This window comes from Syngnathus scovelli, chromosome 4 (assembly GCF_024217435.2).
Source record: "Syngnathus scovelli strain Florida chromosome 4, RoL_Ssco_1.2, whole genome shotgun sequence".
NCBI lineage: Eukaryota > Metazoa > Chordata > Actinopteri > Syngnathiformes > Syngnathidae > Syngnathus > Syngnathus scovelli.
In genome coordinates this window covers 11,024,554-11,047,029 of record NC_090850.1, presented here as the reverse complement: position 1 = coordinate 11,047,029, position 22,476 = coordinate 11,024,554, and the positions used below count along the sequence as shown (strand labels likewise).

General features: G+C 38.5%; 1 protein-coding gene across 3 annotated transcripts in view; it reads left to right on the top strand.

The window, feature by feature from the left end:
• The window catches only part of luzp2 (leucine zipper protein 2), a 99,412-nt gene that overhangs the window by 62,238 nt on the left and 14,698 nt on the right, over positions 1-22,476 (top strand). For all 3 annotated transcript variants that reach the window (XM_049718845.2, XM_049718844.2, XM_049718843.2), the window contains exons 5-7: positions 3,492-3,554; positions 14,366-14,428; positions 20,942-21,004. In XM_049718845.2, coding sequence (XP_049574802.1) covers positions 3,492-3,554; positions 14,366-14,428; positions 20,942-21,004 — 189 coding nt within the window. The remainder of the gene's footprint in view (positions 1-3,491; positions 3,555-14,365; positions 14,429-20,941; positions 21,005-22,476) is intronic.

Sequence of the window (22,476 nt, the reverse complement as noted above, 5' to 3'; positions counted from 1 at the left end):
AGCTGGTGCGGCTTATACACCGGAAATTGCGGTACATACTTCAAGCTGTTGCTGCCCTAAGCGTACAACCGTGTCATTTTATTTCCAGTGTATGTGAACCTGATTTCATTGTGTATAAGACTTAGACTCCACATGTTCTGTGCGTTCAGAAGGCTGATGCATTGAAACATTCCCCTGCAGTGAATAGAAACTACTCAGCATGAAGTTTAATGCAAGACAGAACGCTGCTGGAATTTTCCATTCAGAGTCATTAAAAAAGAAAAATTGACGACTTTTTATGCTTGGTCAGGGGGTGATAATGCACGGTATGAAATTGCAATAAAAATCTCAAGACCCGCTTTCTACATACAGTAAATTGAGTAGATAAAAACAAAAATGCAGTGCACAGGTCATAGGATGTCTCTTATTTGAGTGTACTACAGCTTGCACAATTTTATTGAGTTTGACATGTATTAAATGGTATTACCGTGATTTCTTGAGAAATCACACAAATCACAAATCAATATTATACATGTGAGTATCATACGTGGGTTTCTGGGGGGGGGGGGGGGGGGGGGGGTAGGGGGGGGGGATTCAAGTGTGCGAAATCACAGTAATAACCCGTATGAGTCTTGATCAGAGAACACAGCGTTTGTGAAATTCTGTCTGGAGACAACTACTTTGGAGAATTTGGTATACTGTAATTGAAACATATTGTGATTATTTGATTTATTTGAATCTTGTTTTTGTGTTGGATTATTTTATGACAATAATGTCTCACCCTAACTACTTTGAATTTGAGGGAGACTAGCAACCAGGCCAGCCCACAATGCGACAAATTTTAAGTGATGCCCATTCAAATGCATTAGAAAATGAAAATTAAATCAAATACTGATAAATCTCCAATCTGTGTTTTCTTCGAAAAATGGAGGTTGCCTTATTACAGAGTACAGCCCCACAAAAACACCAACTAAAATCACAAAATATTTTTAAAAATCTAGAAATACATCTTTGACAAGTCTATACAGTTTGTTGACTGTATGCGATAGCCGATAATAGGCAAAACAAATCTGATTTTGCCATTGTCTTGAGTTAGGCTAGATCTGGCAACCGAGCCCACTGGGAATATGTCCAGCCTTTCTCCGAGTCCAATACAATGAATTTCAGTTCCATCCATCCATCCATCCATCCATCCATCCATCCATCCATCCATCCATCCATCCATCCATCCATCCATCCATCCATCCATCCATTTTCTGTACCGCTCAGTCCCCATGGGGGTCACGGGTGTGCTGGAGTCTATCCCAGCTGTCATCGGGCAGTAGGCGGGGGACACCCTGAACCGGTTGCCAGCCAATCGCAGGGCACACAGAGACAAACAACCATCCGCACTTGCACTCACACCTAGGAACAATTTGGAATGCTCAATCGGCCTACCAAGCATGTTTTTGGGATGTGGGAGGAAACCGGAGTGCCCGGAGAAAACCCACGCGGGGCCAGGGAGAACATGCAAACTCCACACAGGGAGGGCCGGAGGTGGAATCGAATCCGCACCCTCCTAACTGTGAGGCGGACGTGCTACCCAGTGTCCCACCGAGCCGCCTACAATTAATTTGATCTATATATGTATATATATATATATATATATATATATATATATATATATATATATATATATTTTGTCTGTCTAGTCCTCGGTGTCACGTAGATTAGCTAAAGGTACTCTTTATGCAAATACCTCTTCACTTTGTGGTTGGTACGCACCCATTAAAAAATCTTACTGCATCACCTGCCAACCTTGCAGGAGAAAAATAAATGGCTTCAATTTAGTTTTGGAGAAATTGTGTTTTACAACAATGTTGAATTACATATTTCATTTATAACGTGGATTAAATAGGTTAATTGCAGCGATTGTGGCTAAAATGTACACCAGCGTTGGTTATATTGAAATGAATGGACGCTAAGCGAGCTATAATAAAAAACTGTGCCATTTTTTTATTTTCAGTCACGACATTTGTCTGTAGCCACTTGCTTCTTCCGTGATTATTATTCTATATATTTATGGTTTGTTAATTTCAATAATTCATCAATGCTCAATGAATGCTGCTTTGCAGTAATGTACGACTACCAATCAAAGGAAAGCTGTTTTCCATATTCAAATTGAGAAGAACGCTGATACGGTCAGAACAGTGTTTATTTACATATGAAATGATAATGAGGAATTCTGAAATAACCTTCACTCATTTTGGGGTGATAAGAGAAGGGTGAAATAAGGGGTCCACGGCATTTCCAAACCATATAATCTAATCAAATAATCTATTTCGAACAAAAACCCAAAAAATAATGTGAAATAGGACATTTAATGGGGAGAGAATGTTATTTCGCAAAAAATGGATGCAATGCTGTATTCAAAAATGTTGCCATGGATACCTATTATGATTCACGTGATAATCAAGTATTCTTATTTGAAGGATAGAGGTTGAATGGCACTAAGCTTTGTTGCTTTGTTGCAGTGAGAGCAATGGAAAAAACATGGAATTTTAATACAAAAGCTGTCACACCTGATGGTTTAGTTGGTGTTTTTTTTCCACATAATTTGACACTTTGACAAAAACATTATTGAAGGGCCATTAAGATCAACAACTCAGAACAGTGAGGCACTGTGTTTTTGCTCTTAACAATAAAAGCCAGTATCGCTTCTTGAATTCAATCATGAAAAGGCATGACGAAATAAAGTACAGATCAAATACAATATTCTTTTGGCTATTCCTGCATACAGTACATGCTCATTATAACTTTCACCACATTTCAAGTAGCTTCTGACTGATCCAGTCTCTGCAAGCGGAGAAAATCCATCAAAATACATGTTTGTAGGCTTCATTAAATAGCGAGCATAATTTCTACAATTGTCAAGCGAGCTATTTTTCATCATGTGTTTTTTTTTTTTTTTTTTATTTCTAATGGGGTTAACCTCTTGTAACAAAGCAGTAAATAATAAAACTGTATAATTTAGCAAAAGGAATGTCAGATTTACAGAATGTAAAAATGTGTTTTATGTTTTTATTAACCAGTCCCTTTGGCTCTGAGACTGGAAGGCTCAAAGATAAACCCTGATGTTATCTTGCCACGGAATGCGAGTCAACTGGCAGGGCTTAATTTACAGTTGCCTAAGGTGCATTCCTGTTATGAGGTTACCAACACCATGATTATTGCCTTTATTTTCTATCTTGATGACTGACCTCTTTCAAGGACTCTCGACGCATTAAAACTGCTTGCACACCACAGCCTAAAGAGAGAGAGAGAGAGAGAGAGAGAGAGAGAGAGAGAGAGAGAGAGAGAGAGAGAGAGAGAGAGAGAGAGAGAGAGAGAGAGAGAGAGAGGTCAGATTATAAAGTAACGTCAACATTATTCCAGGATTGGTACCATTCACCACATTCATTAAAAGTGCTTTAATTCTTAGTCAATGCTGACAAATATTCAAAGAACATAATTTTTTTTCTTTCTGCCTTCAGGTTAAACTGATAAAAGCGGAGATGGAAAAGAAAACCAAAATCATCAAGGATTTACAACAAGAGGTGAGTCATATTTTCAACATTCGAACACTTGCAAGTGCTACTTTTACTTTTATTCTTCTATTAGTTTTTAACCTATCTGAAGTAAACTTAGTGGAAAATACTGTTCATATGTAAGCCACACCAGACTATAAACCGCATTTGTATTACCTGTATTATCAAAACAATTCCTTTTACAATATCACAAAAATCATAAAAACTCCATAGATAAGTCGCACCGGACTATAAGTCGCAGGTTTCAAAACCTGTGCAAAAAGTAGTGGCTTATAGTCCAGAAATAATTGTGACTGTGTGTGTGTGTGTGTGTGTGTGTGTGTGTGTGTGTGTGTGTGTGTGTGTGTGCATACATGTGTGCGTGCATATGTATGTGTGTGTGTGTGTGTGTATATATACACACACACACACACATATATATATATATATATATATATATATATATATATATATATATATATATATATATATCGCCCATTTGAGACGAGACAAGGAAAAACATCTGACATCTCAGTCCAGAAAAGTGCAGTACTAGGAACAGCAAAGATACTGCGTAGAACCCTCAAGCTCCCAGGCCTCTGGTAGAGGACCCGAGCTTGAAGGGAAAAAGAGACCACCCACGGGGGGTGAGGAAAAGTTTTTTTTTTTTTATGTATATACATATATATATATATATATATATATATATATATATATATATATATATATATATATATATATATATACATATATATATATGCATATACATATATATATATATGTATATGCAACCCTTTATTTACAAATACTGTAGTTTTTAGAATATTGCAATTAAATGAATGGCTGTTATTGGTCATTCACTTGGTCAGTCATATTAAGTATTACGCTCATTGACTTGGCTCTCAAGCGCTTTACCCATTATAAAGTGATGAAATCAATGATTTGCACAAAGGGTGACTGTGCATGTGGATGGTATTGCACACTAGATCTGTTTAAGTAGATGAATGGCCAATAAAGAGGGCCATGATTTGCCTTGGTAATAGACAATTAAGTATTCCTTTACTCTTAAACAACATGGAACTAGAACAAATAAAGTGCTTGACACCAATTGTGATTGTTATTTGTTGGGGTGAAGCACTTGTATAAAATGGCTTTTCTTTTCTTTCACGTAATTTGATCTTTGGTTAACCTTATTTTAATAATAACACATTCAAAACTAGTGCTAATACTAATTTAGGCACAACAGAGAGCTACCGTATTTGCCGGTGTATTGGTCGACCTTTTTCGATCCAAAATCGACCGAAAAAAATCGACCTCGACTTATACACCGACTCATAAAATTTAACTTCGTATTCATCGCTTCAAATGTGATGATAACCAAGGCCGTTTCTCATGCATCTCATTGTGAGTTGCACTTAGAAAATTTGAACCGTGCGGCGTGCGCGAGTGCGCGGCCCGCTGGAAGTCGAATGAGGCTCCGCGATCTCCTCCGCGGTGCTTATAAACAGCCGATCCGCTCAGCGGGGGCTATTTTCGGCCACTTGGCGCGTGCGCACGGCCTCCCGGATGTGCCGGGCGAGTGCGCGAGCTCGCCGGCCGCTGGAAGTCGAATGAGGCTCCGCGATCTCCTCCGCGATGCTTATAAACAGCCGATCCGCTCGGCGGTGGCTATTTTCGGCCACTTGGCGCGTGCGCACGGCCTCCCGGATGTGCCGGGCGGCGTGCGCGAGCTCGCCGGCCGCTGGAAGTCGAATGAGGCTCCGCGATCTCCTCCGCGATGCTTATAAACAGCCGATCCGCTCGGCGGGGGCTATTTTCGGCCACTTGGCGCGTGCGCACGGCCTCCTGGATGTGCCGGGCGGCGTGCGCGAGCTCGCCGGCCGCTGGAAGTCGAATGAGGCTCCGCGATCTCCTCCGCGGTGCTTATAAACAGCCGCATGCGTACGGCCTCCCGGAATTTGAACACATTTCGTCAATAAATTTCGCATATTTAATTTTGAAGTTTAATATAATGCAACAATTGAGCTCGACTTACACAAAGGATATATCATAAAATTGTAAATTTCCGTCGAATTTTAGGGGGTCGACTTATACACCGAGTCAACCTGTACACCGGCAAATACGGTATATGCCAGAAAAGAACAGCAGTTTATTCTTCATTAATATTAACTGACTTAAGACACCAATTCATAGTATTATAAGAAATTAATGGACTTACCTTGGAATATCAACTGTGGTAGCTTTAATGAGTTGATGTGAAATGTGTCCGTAATGTATCAGGGATGCAAAAACAACCCTCCTTTACAACCCTTTGGGTTACCCGGAAGAATCTCAATCAATCTAAAATCAAAATAATATGTATTTGAAAGAAGCTCCTCCTGCTTCCATTCTATCAGAAGCATGGTTGGAACCAGCAGCAATTATGGCTAAGAGTATTACTGTACTTTTGTCAAATGTTTTACATCTTCTCCATTACATGTCCCCAATGCTTAGGATCAGCAAGCCAATGTGCTTGCACTGCACTGGCAGATGTCTCAACCAGTTGCTCCATCATCATATGACTAATAATAATTGCTGACATTTGCTATGTTTCCCGTCCCAGATCTGCATCACTTAGTAAATGCCCTTCCAAGGTTTCTGGGCCAACGTAATCACATACAGAAAGGATCGTTTGTGCTCAGCAGAACATCACTGACATCTGTGATGACCTGACATTTAAATTGGTTGCATGCACAGAATCTATTACAGTGTCTTACCGAAATGTATTGCATTCAGGAAGAAAAATAATGTTAAACTATTACAATAAAACCTTCAAAGTTTGCCACAATCCACTGAGCAATGCCAGTTGAATTCCAATTTCTTCAACCCCCACCCACAATTTATTTTCAATTCTATTTCACTAAATCCACTGCACACCTAAACTGTGTCCATGTTGAAAGCCTTATTAATTGCACAGTGAATGTTTTGATGATACAGTAAGTCACATGCATCTTTAAATTTACGTATATACAGCATTCATATGTCTGCACTTCATTGACGCTTTAGTGATACATTCACTTGACTTTGATGCAAGTGTGAATGGCTGTCTAGCTCCAGTATATAGAGTATGCCCCCTGCGACTGTCCGCTGACAAGTTCAGGATGTAGTCTTCCTTTTGCCTGAAGTCAATTGGGATCGGCTCTGGCACCCCAAGACCTTGAACAGGATAAGCGGTATTGAAAGTGGATGGATGGATAGTTATATGCAAATTTGATATGCATACTAAATAACAAATAGTCAAACTGCTACATAACTGCAGGGAATGAAAATGTCATGTCAAAAACAGGAAAATGCATGACAGATGAACTAAAAATCACATTTAAGAAAACATTCAGTTCTGCAACTATGCACAAAGAAACTGAGACAGAGACATGCATATATTTTTTTTTTCTTGTGATAATACTCCACTGTGCCATAAAATGACGCCCATTTGTTGTGGAATCACAAAAAACTCCAAGACAGAGAACTAAAAGACTGGTATTGATCATTGAATCCATAATGCATTATGATTATTAGTGTGATACTTATCTTATTTTCCACACCGTAAAAGCGTTTAATTTTCTCAAAAGCCAAAGGTGCGCCTTTTAATAATGTGCGCCTTTTGTGTGGACCGAATTCCAAAATCTGTATATGTTTTTGTGTGGTCCCACCACAAGCACGTAAACTCATAACAATCTGAGAATACGCAAAATACCATAATTTTCGGACTATAAGTCGCTCCGGAGTATAAATCGCACCAGCCATAAAATGCCCCAAAAAGTAAAAAAAAAACATATATAAGTCGCTCCAAAGTATAAGTCGCATTTTGGGGGGCAATTTATTCGACAAAATCCCACACCAAGAACAGTCATGAATGAGCAACAACAGGCTGAACGAGCAACAACAGGCCAAACGATAGCAACAACAGGCTAAACGATAGGTATGCTAACGTGACAAACACAAACAGAGCCGAGAACGGGCCTGACGTAACATATAGAGTTATTAAAGACAACTATTACATAAATAACATGTTTATAAAACCATCTGTGTCACTCCAATTCATTAAATCCATCGATCGTTCGATACGATAGCAACAACAGGCTAAACGATAGGTATGTTAACGTGACAAACACAAACGAAGAGCTGAGAACGGGCCTGACGTAACATATAGAGTTATTAAAGAGAACTATTACATAAATAACACGTTTATAAAACCATTAAATCCATCGATCGTTCTTTGTCAAAAATGGGTACGCGCGGCTGACGGCGCTTGCGCTTCAAAATATTCCACAGGCCCTTATAACGATATATAAACTATATTTCAAATAACTATTATATAAGCAATATTATCAAACCATCTGTGCACTTTAAATCATTAAATCCAGCGATCAAATTCCTCGTCCTTTGTCAACAACGCCGCGCGTGCGTCCTGACGTCAGCCTCGTCGTTATTCCACAGATCTACTATATAACTATATTGTAGCGTTAACAAAATACAAGGAAAGACGTGGGTTTGGTAAACGGCTCTTTATTTAACAAAACAAACTTCCAAGTGTGTGGCGGCGTGAACTTCCAGCCACCGATGTGGAAGAGAGCGCCATACAATAGGACCGGGCATGCGTAAAAGCCATGTCCGAGCCCCATGCACTGTCCGCGGGCAGCCACCCGGCCGAGCGTCGGCCCCCGACTTCGATCCACGGAGGAGAACGAGAGCTCATGTGCATACAGCAGACAGTGGACTTGGATATGGCGCTTTAAAGTGTTAATTGCTTTATTTGATTTTTTCTCTATTTTTTATGTTTTGAATATGTTCAAGATAAAGATAGAAAAGCATGTGAAGTGATCAACTATACTAAAAATAACATGTGAAGTGGTCAACTATACTTCTAAGTGATGTTAATGATCAAGTAAAAATTTGTGAAAAAAACATATATAAGTCGCTCCTGAGTATAAGTCGCCCCCCCCCCACCCAAACTATGAAAAAAACGCGAGTTATAGTCCGAAAATTACGTAAAATGACATTTCAATTTGAAGTTTGAGTCCGACAATGACAACTTGGCATGTTTAATGGCAAACTAGCCCAACTACTTTATTCAGATCCAGAAGATGAAAACTTTGCGTATGAATTTTAAATAACAATAATACGAGTACAGTACAGTAAGTGGTTAAATAGTAGAATAAAGTACAACCAAACTCACTGTCATGCTCGTGATTTTATTTTATTTTTTACCGTTTATCGTAAGTCATGGCATGCATGCGCTTCGCCCAATAATGCGAAGCACATGCATGCCTTTGTGTGGATTAAGTACAGAATAGCCCCCACAATTGAGTCTGCGCCTTTTAACCTGAAGCTCCTCATGGTGCGCAAACTACGGTAAAATACGGTCAAAGAAGAATGACTTGCATGCAAACTTGTATCGTACTGCTTTTCATCAGTCTTACAGAGAATTTAAATGGACAATTTGCCAACTCACTCCAATACTTGCAAATTATGTTTCGAGCCTAAATATTTTATTTTATATTAATTAAATCGTGGAAATGGGCAAAATTTGAGCCGTCCAGTTTTCTGGGGTGACAAAATACTGATGAAAATGCGTTGTCATTGTGTGTTTAACAACTGATTCCATTAGTTTCTTACTGAAATGGCAAGCCAGCAGGAAATTATCTTATCTAAAAAATGAATAGGAAAAAATGGCTTTCTTCTGAGAAATTAACACAGAGGACGACAATTTTGATGGATTTAATGATTTGGAGTGACACGGATGGTTCGTTAAAATTGTTATTTATGTTATAGTTATTTGAGTAACTGTTAATATGTTATGTCAGCCACATTCTCAGTTCCTCGTTTATTTATGTGACGTTAGCATACCGTATCGTTTAGCCTGTTGTTGCCTATTCATGTCTGTTCTTGGTGTTGGATTTTGTCGAATAAAGTCCCACCCCAAAAATGTGACTTGTACTCCGGTGCGACTTATATATGTATTTTTTTCTTTATCATGCATTTTATGGCTGGTGCGACTTGTACTCCGGAGCGACTTATAGTCCAGAAAATACGCTAGTTGCTTTTCAATATTGATGAAGTACAATTTTTCAGTGACATGGAGTATTAACAATGCTGTCTCTGAAGGTAATAGCCGACATTTATTTTTTGTCATCGTTTACGCTCTGCCTGAAGTTATGAAAAATGTGTAATAGCAGAGGCTTTACGATCAGAAGTTGTGCAGACTAGAGAGTGTGTGTTATTTTAAGCAAGAAGTAAAATATTTCTGCCAGAGCTTGTCTGTAATGAAATCTGAGGTGGTAGTCAATCCTCAAAGCTGACTGACCAAGTTGTGGCGCAGTGGCTAAGACTAATATGATGACATATGAGCTCAGCATGCCAGGGGGCTGATTGTATTAAATCTGCAATTCCACCACCCAAGTGCTTTTTTATAGACCGATAAGACAAATGGATGTTTCTGTGTTTGTAATTTGCATATAATATGCATATTTTAGTTCCATCATTTCATTGTCTAATAGGCTGGACTCCATAAAGGATTTTGCAAATCCATCCATTAATTTTATGTCGAACTTACTTAATTGTGTCACTAAAATCAACATACACCCTTTAAAGTGCTGGGTTGAAAACTGGACAGAGCCAATTTGATCCAATTTAAGATTAAGGTTAACCAATTGGTTGGGTTGTTTTGTATTAAAAATATGTCCAATTTCTAACCCAAACTAGATTGATTGTAACCCAGCATTTTTAAGAGTGTATAATCTGTGAAAACAAGCAATAAAAAGGATTCATCGCACCCTGTAGGAATCAATAACTCAAAAGTCATATTGGCCAAAAAGACAACTTTTACAAAATTGCAATATACATACAAATTTAATCCATCCTTCCATCCACCAACCCAGATATGTATAAAATATAAATAATTCAGTTGGGTCTCTAGAGTGCCTGACCACCGAATAACTTTTCAACTTCCAATTCAACAACCACGAAAACCTTTACTTGGATTTCCATTTCAGAAAATGTGAACCCGCACACGGTGTTTGTTTGCCAATGATATGACCAGCGAGGCTGGAAGACGTTCCATACATCGACGCCGTAATTTCTGATAACGAGTGCATATTCAAAGTTGTCAACATGGTTGTGTGGGTTATGTGTGTTTGGTAATGTCATGCAGCAAACTGTTACATGCATCGAAAAGTGTAATACGGCAGTTTCATGATGAAATGCCGCCTTCACTGGTGATTATGCGAAAGGATCTCTATGGGTGCTTACTTTAAGTGTTTGTGGAGGAGGGATATGGTTAAATTTGCCAGTGGTGGCTTCACGCTAAGTAAAAACAGATGCAAAGAGCTTTGGTGAAGCACAGATTAACGTTAAAGCAGCGTTAGCTTGTGATAATCAACATTTACTTGGTGCAATGTGTGAAGGTTGTGTGCGGAGGTTTTTTATGTTTGGGAAAGTGTCAATGTGTCACATCCATTGAATGAACTGTTGCCTCCACAAGATGAAATGCTTTAATTTTCTTAACACTAAGGTCACTGGCTTTCTCAGTCAACTCTATGCTTTTGGAAAATCCAAGCGGCAGCATGCCACAAACACTCACCACTGAGCAAGGAAGAGGAGGCTACACAAACAAGAAGGGGAGACAAATGAAAACTTGCCCCACTGGCTGTCAACCCAGCTCATTGGCCCAGAAGTAGATGGTGTAGGATGGGGGCTGGCTGACTTACTTGCATGAGACGACTGGTCCCTAAAACATCATGATTTTTGCAAGAAAGGACTTAGGGTGAATAAAACGTGATATTATTGTTGGTCCTTCGGTATTTTCACGAAAGCACGGCACACAGCAAGACGCCTAGAACCTATTGCATTTGTGTGTGTGTGTGGCGGGGGGGGGATTGTGCTTTCAGTGTTACATTTAGGTATGTACATGTATATATGTGTATAGTATACATGTAGACCTTTATATATTTTCAATATATATGCTGCATTGCGATTGCCCCAAAACTGTGGAGACTACAGAGGACTAAGCCACCAAAGCCAGTGATGCTGTGTTGTTTTTGCACTCTAGCTGTTGCTATTATTCTACTTTTTATTGTTGTTATCTCTCTCTGACATCCCATAACATTAAAATGAAGACAAATACAACACTTGAAATCTTCCCATTTCATACTAGCTCAAAATATGTTTGGTGAGAGAATGCAGCACATTTTATGTTGTGAACTGAAATATATTCTTCACAAAATGTAATGTATTTTTTAGGTTGTTACTGCGCTAAAATAGTGCTACAGCTTCAATTTTGAAATTAGGATTTAATGTTTATATAATAGATTAGATCAGTTATTTCTTTCCTGACTGCATAAAGGTTGCAAGTTTAATTCCTCAGTTCTTTAATGGATTGTCAAAGACCTTGACCAAGATATTAAAAAGAATGATGCTGTCTCATCAGTCAAATAACCTTTTATTTATCGACTCAACATACCATTAATTATTCATGAATGAAGTGACTTTGTAAAAATCAGTTTGAAGACCTTGTCAACTTAAATGACAAGCTCTTGTGTACTTGTGTAATGGACAGCTTTTTTGGGAGAGGACAGGTTCAATACATTCTACTTTGGACACCAAAGCAAATATTTTTATACTTCATCTTTACGTCTTAATTAAGGTGTGATGGAAGTGGGATGAGGATTGCTTCCTGTGAAGAAATCTTTATGAATAAAGAATGAGCAACCAATCATAATTGACATAATGTGACACGATGGACAACTGGCAAGCATGACCGCCTCACCGTTCAGAGGTTTTATATGCTTGTACCCATTTTATTTTTTTATTTTTTTTACACGGGTACTGTGCGTTCCTTCTACATTTCCAAAAAATGGATGTTAGATTAACTGTCTAACATAACAGTCCATAGGTGTTAATGTGAATGTATGGTCTCTATATGTGCCCTGTTATTGGCTGGAGACCCATTCAGGTTGTAGCCTGCCTCTCACCCGAAGTAGACTGGGATAGTTTTTCTTGCACCCGTGACCCGACTGAGGATAAGCAGGAGACAAGAGAAAGATGGATGGATGGATGGATGGATGGATGGATGGATGGATGGATGGATGGATGGATGGATGGATGGATGGATCACATAAAGGGAGGAAAAATAAGACACGAGTTGCAGAATGATGTTATATTCTGGGTTAAAACTCTTAAAACAGAAGGGCAAATTGTGTCGTAGGTTCTATGCATGTAGTGTACTATTGTATTGGCCCAAGTGGAAAGAACAACATATAAATATGAAAATATTCCTTCACTTCTCGGTCCACATATTTACACTGCTCCGGGACTAACACGTTTGGACATTTGCAGCTCAGAGTATTGAATTTTGCATAATGCGCAGTGACAGACAGGCTCTAGAGGATCTCATTTTCACTCAGAGTATGTCCAGGGGCCTAACTACATCACATTTTTTGACAGCTGCCAGTTGTACATGTCCTCATATGGTGCTCCCTATGTAGGAGCGAGAGGAGGTGCAACTGTCTGGAATTGATACTTGTCCACTTTTTGCCTCACTGGATCACAAAAGTGTTGCAGTGCCAGCTCATTACCCCGGTTGCTTTTGTAAGCTTTACTTGAATGTTAAACACAACTTAACAGTGTCTCGAGTTTTTGACAAATTTGAGGTAAAGTAGGGAATGATTTAGAGATTCACTTATTTGGTAGAAAGCCTGACACATTAGGTTATGCCATAACCTCTAGTTGCAGAACCTCTTCTTTCCCAAAGATCAGGAGATATATTGCCAGCAAACATTTCCTGACACAACAAACTAATTAAAATTGAACATAATAATCCTTGTAAATGCAGAATGTCTTTTTTCGTGTGTTTTCTATAAACATTCTCAGTACATGCGGTCAAAACGCCAATGCCAGTTGGTGCGTCATGCTCTATCTTCACCTAAATGTCCAAGACCTGTGGCTGCATGTCTGATGACAAAACCACAAAGTCAATCTTTGAACTGCTGCCAAAGGTGTTCTGGTGCCAAGTGCACTTATTGACACGCTTGTGCTTGACCATGATGTTCCTTATGCACATTCCATGAGGAGCACAGAAGTCCAAAAACATCCACCAAGTTTTGTTAGTATTGACTCAGCTTGACTCTCTGTGTTTACTGAGGCCGTTTTATTTGTTGACGCATGAGCTAATGCAATGATCTTTTCAGAAGTGAGACAAGCAGGAAAATTGCATTTTGGATCATTACCCTAAATTGCTCATCATAATAAAAGTATATATACATTACGTAGAGGTGTGTGTGGGGTGGTAGTCCTCGGAAGGTATGCTTCTTGATTTTATGTTGCCATGTCTGCAATTGCATTGTTGTTTTTTACGATGTGATTTGAGAGGATTTTTTTTACTGTTTGTAATTTACTCTTTCTTTAATCACCCATGTTTTTCAAGGGTTACTTGAGGGGAGGAAAACGATTAAAGTCATGTCACTAGAAATATTGCGTAGACCCAGCCTTTGAAATCCTTGTTTTTCAATCAAATCTTCCCAATTAAGCCCTTTTGAATTTCAAAAGTCTGAATTTACATGTATTACTCTTCTCGACATTTTTGTAGCAGTGTTCCAGCTGCTTTTGTATCCTGTATGCAAGCTGTTATATTCAGAGAGAGGCCACTAAATCTATTCTGACATTGAAAGGCATCAAAGCACTCAATGTCAGAGTTCTGACCCAGCCTGAGAAAGCGAGGCTCACTGAGTCATAAACTGAACAAACATGTAAAGGTACATAAACTACCAGACAGCAATTTCATCATCTCTTCTCTCATCCTTTTTCAGAACAAGAGCTTGAAGAACAAACTTTTGTCTGGGAATAAGCTTTGTGATGCTCATGCTGAAGAGGTAAGTGCGCATTCAATTGAAGAACGAAGAAATACAACACAAACTAAGACAATGCTGAAACATAATTACAAATGAATAGCAATTAATTTGGGTCTTTGGCAAGCAAATATGCTTTGTTTGGTAAATTGTATTTCAATGGCATTGCAGGGGGGGAAGTATTTAGTGTGTGACAACCCAGGCCATTTGGTAATTTGTCTGAGGTTGGATATTACAGTTTTATTTTAGTTATGGAACTTTCAGCTATGACATTTGAGTTGTATACGATAATACATTTTGGTCACTGTGCAAGAGCTCCTATTGCAACTGTTATTAGTTGGTTGGTGTATGCGTTGATAAGTCTATTCAATCTCCTCATAGCAGCAGTTCAAACAATGCCTTGTGGATCATTTGGGTGTCCCAAAGCAGCAGTTAAGAAGTGTTTGTGTAGTAACTTACTAGTAAGCATTTTATTACAACTCCCGTCGACACTATTGTAAAGAAAGTCAATGAATGATGTCATTGACATTTTCATTACAGTCTCTGACTTTATTTTACGTACTGGGTCTTTAAGGTTTCAATGACTGTTGTTGCAAGCCCCTTGTTTCCTCCTTGAGCAGGATAAAAATACTTGATAAGCGACTAGTTGACATCATGTTGTAAACATCATTGTGGAGTGGTCAACTCGACAATCATACCAGACTGTATATCAATGTAATACAGGAGCGCTTAACAACAAAAAGCTATAATATCTATATCTATATATCTATATCAATATATATGTTTTATATAAATTTACACACATTTTGCTACTATATCATGCAGCCTGTGACTCCAAGCATTTCTTGTTCCATGAAAACACAATAATGTAATGTTGTCATGAGTTCAATTTCTTATAAGTATGTGTTTCATTTGACAACATGGGAAACCTCTGTTGTAAAAAAACAAGCCCAAATACATTGGTGGAAACACCTATGAGCCTCTTTTCCACTCTCAACCCTCAAGCCAAGTATTTCTGAATTGTATCCAACAAACATGTTGCTTTTCCCAGTCCTAATCATATTTGTAAACTTGAGGATCTGGCTACAACCCTGGAGAAAAAGCTGGAAAGACAACAAAGACCGAAAGGCCATAATTTAAGTTCTTAATTTGTCAGTCAACGCAGAGCCAAGGATTTCCTAGCAAATAAGAATGAGTGCGTAAGCTGCGGAATTACATTACAGAATCCAGCAATACATTTATACAGATCTATTTTCGGAGCTCTGACTCTGAAGCACTGTGGAAAGATTCAAACCCTCTTGTTAGATTTCCTTTATAGCATAAAGAAAAAATTAAAATAACATTGTTCAATCAACTTGCGAGTCAAAGATGAAATGTCTTCTCTACGCTTATCTGTTATTGAAGTGTTGTCCTGTAAAGTTGTTTTTTGTCCAAATGTATCTGGAGAACTGCTTCTAAGTCAAACAAACAAAAATTGTGCTCTTTAAATCTAGTATCCATCCATCCATCCATCCATCCATCCATCCATCCATCCATCCATCCATCTGTTATCATTAATCATTATCATAAAAAAAAGAAACACAATAACCACGTCTAGTTGCATGAACTGACAAAGCCTTCTCAGATGAGCTGCAAAGCGTTTTCTAGGACAAACAAAACATCTCCGGCAGACACCAAAGCGGCAGTGTTTTGTTGTAACCATGATAGGTCCGTTAATGTTTTTTCTGATAAAAAATAGCGAGTTGGTCCTTTGCGCTCCTACTGTTTACTACCTGCGCGGCGCACACACAGTTTGCTGTTCTAAAAAATAGAAACTTTGGGGTAATTGTGACAAGCCCTATTCAATGCCTTGAGAAAGAAATAACCTGAATGAATAACAGAGAATATCCACAAGCAAATACAGTAAAAAAAAAATTAGGATACAGTATGTGATTAACTTTATACAGGCAAAAGTTCATCCTACATGCTAGCCTCAAGAAATTGTTTATGCTCGAATATTATAATCTGCTCTTCAAGCAAAAAATATCTCCACTTAGAGCTCCAGCTAAGTAAAAAAAACAAAAAACAAAGCTTTTGATAAAATCTTAAATCGTGGCTTTGAAGTATGGCCAAGAGCCGAAATGAGGTTACAGCTTTTTTAGAAGGACTTAGATAAACTTTTTGAGCATCAACTTATTGTGTTACTTGCAGTAGGCCTACATTTGGAGGGTCTGTGTGAGTAAACTTTTTTTCATCAACTAGCGTGATGTGCAGTCTAATAGTCTTTTTTCTTTAATTGTTTTTGGGAGAGCAGAGTTTATTCAATTTAAATTGTTTTCTTAAGCAGTAATTATACCAATGTTTCAATCTTAACACCATTGTAAACAGCCATACCTCATATTACTAATTGTGTTTTTATGTGTGCATCTCAAAAATAGCTTACAGCATACCTTCAGAGATAGTCTGGTCAGTGCTGACTATTAACAGATTTCTATAGAGTATAAACAAAAATGAATAGAATTTAAAAAAAAAAGTAGAACCTCAGCTGCTGCAATGAATGTAGGCTTGATTAAAGTCTCTTTCCAATCAATACTCTTCTTTTTAAAGCAACTTTGCAAAAGCAGCTTTAGACGTGAAAGGCAGAACACGTGCTGCTACAAATTACGATTTTGGATTTAACGTCTCGGTTTTTCACATTTGAGAGCACTTTTACAAGACATGAAAAATTATTATGTGGCATGGCAAATTAGAACAGACTGCTACGGTGACTGAGGTAAACAACTAGCGTTTATGTAATGTCTTTCGACAACTGACAACGAAAGTTCCGTGTAAACAGTTGTCGAGCCAGATGGTCATATGAATAATCTTTATCCTCTTCTGCCTTAGTTTACCGTATTTCCTCATTTTAGGTAACTAAGACTCTCTGGTTCCAGCTGAATAATGTCAACACAGTTTTTACCATATGAGCAAGCAAATCGGCTTAGGTAATCATAATAAAGGAGAATGTGTACTGAAATTGCAAGGAATTAGTGTAGAGCATGAGTAAAGTACATTACAGTTTGCTGCCCTAAGCTTTTATTTGCAGCATGAAAGACTTTTATACTGTATGCGTCTCAAACAATAATCCAGGATTCGCTTTAAGTTGAAAGGAAGCTCAGTTAGCTGGCTGTGAGATGACAGCTGTTGGTTCATTACAAAAATACGCTCTAGCCTTTCAGAAGTATTTGACTAAATTCTCAAGGGAAACATCTGACATTGAAAAAGTCAATAAGTCTGAGTCATACAGACCTTTGAGAAGAAGGGAGAGGTAACAGGCATTACATCTGCAGTATAATCAGTTAGTATTATTGTGAGGACATGCACCCAGTGTGTTTTTTCTATAAAATAGATGATTTATTTTTTCTGTATGGTCCTTTTTAATTACAGATGTGGCATATGCATCGCCACCACAAAAGGCAAATAAAACATTCCTTAGTTTCAACATACTAAGAAGTGTCAATGTAACATGATTTGGGTTTGAAGTCTGTTTTAGTTCCATCCCTTGTGTCTCAAGGGAATCTCATGAACTGAAATTCTCTTCAAACACTGTATGTCTATGGATCTTGTGGGGAAAATAAGCTTAATACATTCTGCAGCTGTGCCTGTGGCCTAAAATACTAATTTTAGATCATCCTTGAGTATCAAATTAATATGCAAAATTGTATGATGATTCTACTTGTAAAAATACCTTAATTAATGCTACTGAGACATAAAATCTAGTGTTGACTGAATAAATGATTGAATGAAATGTGCTTCTGGCACTTGAAAGACTAATTTCTCTTGCAAAGAATGTAAAGGCAGTTGTCAAAGGCTGATGGCCATGTTTGTATATGCAGTTGCAATGAAGCACTGATAATATGCTGGGTTTGATTCCCAACCAGTGACCCAGAACCCAGCCAAGATGGTCAGTCCCAAGCCTAGATTAAAATGTGTGCATATTGGGTTAGGAAGAACATCTGTCATAAAAACTGTGCCAAACAAATCATGCGAGTGACTTGCTGAGGCGACCCCTGATTGGACAGGCCTAAATTTGCAGCCAAAACAACATAGTATAAGGTTGAAGTGAAGAGAAAATGTTATCGTAACAAGTCATCAAATAGTTTTGTAAGGCCCTTCAATGTTTTTGCAAGATGCTCAGTCTCTAGCATTTGGAACGTTTAATTTTTTTTTTTTCAATCTACCTTTATCATGGATTTTACCAGACCCAGATCAAAAGACATCCAGTGGAAGCATTCATAATGCAGCTATGTTACATTAGTTGAGAAAATGAGTCACTCTATCACAAACACTTCTCGTGCGTAAAGATGATTTGGTTTGACCCTCCAACACTGCCTTACACAAATTTGAAAAAGCCAAGTGCATACAAACTTTTGCAATCAGGAATATATTAGTCAACAAATAATGGAGGATAACAATGTGTTTTTTAATGACACCTTGCAGTGTTTTTGTTTAGTCGCTATGGTCGGAAGACAACACACAAAACAAAAACAACTTGACAAAATCATATGACTCTGCATACAAAACCAGTTGTGTTAAAAGCACTGAAGTTCAATTGAAACAAAAATTAGATGTTTGGCTGCTTTGCTAATTCATTGTTTTGAGAGATGAGTGCTGAACCAGGCTTCACTAATGTATCCTGCAATACAATTAGTTAGGAGTGCAAGAGTATTTATGTCAAATAAAACAATTTCCCTTGTTCTCTCTCATTCACTATCTGTATTGAATAATTCAGACACCTGAAATGACTGTAATGATTAAAATGAAATTTACTTCTCCTCGGCGGATTATGGCAAGTCTGCATCATCTGACTTGTTCTACAAAGTTGAGCACATAGACTATGTGACTATATATCTTTTTAAAGGCAGTGCATGTGTGTGCGTGTGTGTGCGTCCAGGTGCCGTGGCAGAACTTTGAACGGCACATGCTTCTCTACGTTTACTATTAGAACCACGGTCACGACCACGACTTGCTTCTGCCATACTTTGGATTCTCTGTTCTCTACAGTTTTGTTTTTGCGCCTGCAGTCACGTGACCAATCTACGGCAAGCCAAGGAGGTTACAATACAGTGCAAAAAGACGAAGTGAATCCAGTGCGCTTTGTGTTCACAATGCACAGACTTTTTGACTTTTTAGCGAACCGTACTGAGACCACCTCAGGAGGTTCGTTTTAAAGGGGTCTAAATACGGTTGGCGTGTTCACATATGCACAAAAAATGCTGAGTCATCGATTCTCAGTTCGTTTAGAGGGCTGAAATGGACCAGGTGTGAAAACACCCTGAAAATATGTGGCATCCAAATGCTTCCTGACCGCATCATACTTTCATCCAAAACTTCCATCCAAGACATCAAGATTGACATGGCGCTGTAATTCCCGAAGGATCGAAGGAGGTGCCTTGGATGACTTATTGAGTAAATAAGAACCCTATGCTTTGGCAATGCTGGGAGTGCAGCATATTAAAAGATACAAATATTTGCATTTCTTTGTCAAGTTCACTTTCCACTGTGCCGCTGCTCGGTAATTTATTCTTGCAGAGCCTCATAAAAGCGTCAGATGGATTCAGTTTGTTATTAATTAACTTCTTTTCTGGACTTGAGCGACAGCACAACAAATTAATTGTTATGAGTTTGGAATTCAGATCTCATTCGTTGTGCTAATTTAAAATCGGCAACTTGTTGGTGACCCCTGCATTATACTATGAAATGAAGCAACCCCATAGAGTTATAATTATATAGAAGTGAATAATGATAGTCTATCCATCACTTTCTTAACCTTACTGCTTTTGCTCGCTCTTTGTGACTCAGAAAAGGGTGACGCAATAAGATGTCATCAACAATTGCCCAGTCCTCTCTAGTGGCCGGAAGAAACCTCTACAGTACACACAGCAGCTCCATATCCTTTGTTAAGAGCCAAATCGACTGACTGCCTTTACGCCACACTGGACTACAAGCCGTAGGGTTCAAAACGTGTGCAAAATGTAGCGGCTTATAGTCCGGAAAATACGGTAATGATAAGATACGTATGTGATGATTTATTTAAATGATTTTCTAGCCACTTTATATTGAAATTTTTGGTACTTTTTTTGTAGAAAAAAAATACATGTTAAAATAAAATATCTATTAAAACATGCAACCAAATCTAGGACTTAACCAAGTTTTAGGGGATCTTCAGCACCCCAAAAATAGGCCTAATGTTGCCATTGCCTGCAGCCTATTGTCACAAAGGTACCTTCATACCTGAAGGGGTAGCATCATCGTGTGTGGTGCAGGTGATAATTCTGCAGTTGGCATAAAGCCAGCACATGGCTGCATCACTGTTTGGTTTGTCTTTGCAGTTCAGTGAAGGGGAGATTTGATATTTTCCTTCCCACAGTAATGCTGTTCTTTTTAGCTGGCGCTTTTGCCCTGAGACCACTCACAAAGAGGTCTTCTGCTGCCACTGCCAGAATCCTGCTACGTGATCCAAAACCAATTTCACAATTTGAATAATCTAACACTTATTTTCTTATCTTTCTCTTGCAGTCCAAAAAAATCCAGGCTCAACTGAAAGAACTTCGGTATGGGAAAAAGGATTTAATTTTTAAGGTAAGCTCCACACCAGAGTTAATAGGCATTGTTTGAGACCACCTTGGAAATACGGCTCCATCACAGACCCCAATTAATTTGGTCTCCAATGACAAAATCCCTTCCAGCAAGGCAGTGGATTGTACAGTCAACTGGCTGGCCCGCAATCTGCATCTTGTTTAGCCCTTGTTTATCTTCTGCAAAAATCCATACCTTGTGAGGAGACGGTGGGAATTATTTTTGCGGCTCAAATATATAGGGACCAGTAGACAAATTAAGTCTGAATTTATTTGACAAAAGAGTGTAGCAGCATACAGTATGTTTTCAGCGCATTTATGACACACTGAAAGCATCTGAGTTCAATTTTGTTTTAGTTAGCATTCATGATGAATTGACCGTTTCGTGTCGTGTGAACATTTGTAAATTGTTGATTTAAAATTGTTGCTCTATGTCACCCATACGTACAAGAAGCCTTAAAAAACTATTCTTTGGGCATTTACGGAATCTGACTAACTTTGATGGATAAAATAAAAAATGGGTACTGATGCTTTTATTAGAGGAAAAGGTCTTTTTTTTTTGCTAGCTTTCTTTTAAAGATTACATCTGTCTATATCTTTATTCCCCATATGCAATGATTGAAAGCCTAGCAGGGGACGACAGGTCAGATGTGACGAGAATGCGGGGAAGAGTCACTCAAGATTGGAAATGTCATCAGCCTCAAATGTGGGATGTCAGTCAAAGCACCTTGCCCTCAAGGAAATTGAATTGGCTATAACTGCTGTTGTACCAAAACAAATGCATTTTGTATCATGACAGCTCAAAAACTTCACAACATTTGCAATAAAAATACAGACAATAACAACACGAACCACAATGGGAGGGTTGTATTTTATAAAGGTACACACTATTGTGGGTCAAACAAAATGACAATATCAAAATTAAGTATAATGACAGATGAAGACAAAACACCTCTAAACACTTTTTTGAATACAATTATTTCAAGGACAACTTGAGATGGCATGTGTGAATTAAATTCTGGCATGCCATGACATGCTCAGACCTAACATTGTGCCCAAAAAATTCACCCTATTTCTAAGGCCTCCATCTAATCAACAGTGCAGAATTGCATTTTAGCTTTGGTTTTAGACTTGGGTGATCCTAGCATTGCACTGCTAGCCTCCAAACATGGCCTCTGAGTCTCAAACTGACTGAAATGTCCAAAACGACAAGCTGTCAGATTAGTTGACCTGCTCTAGTATCTATAAAACAGTCACCGCAGTCAGTGCTAAAGTGTAAACAGAATACCCCGGCAGGTTGGTCTCCACTTGCTCTCTCTGTTATTATTCAAAGCCCTAAGAGAAACTGCCCTTCCCAGTGTTGCGTGGCAGCAGAGCCTCCACTCTGCAAGTCCCCATTCAACTTTACCTCGGGGCTGTTTCTCCACCGGCTTTCAAAAGTAAATGAAGAATGGTGGCTTGATGTAGTCGCATGCC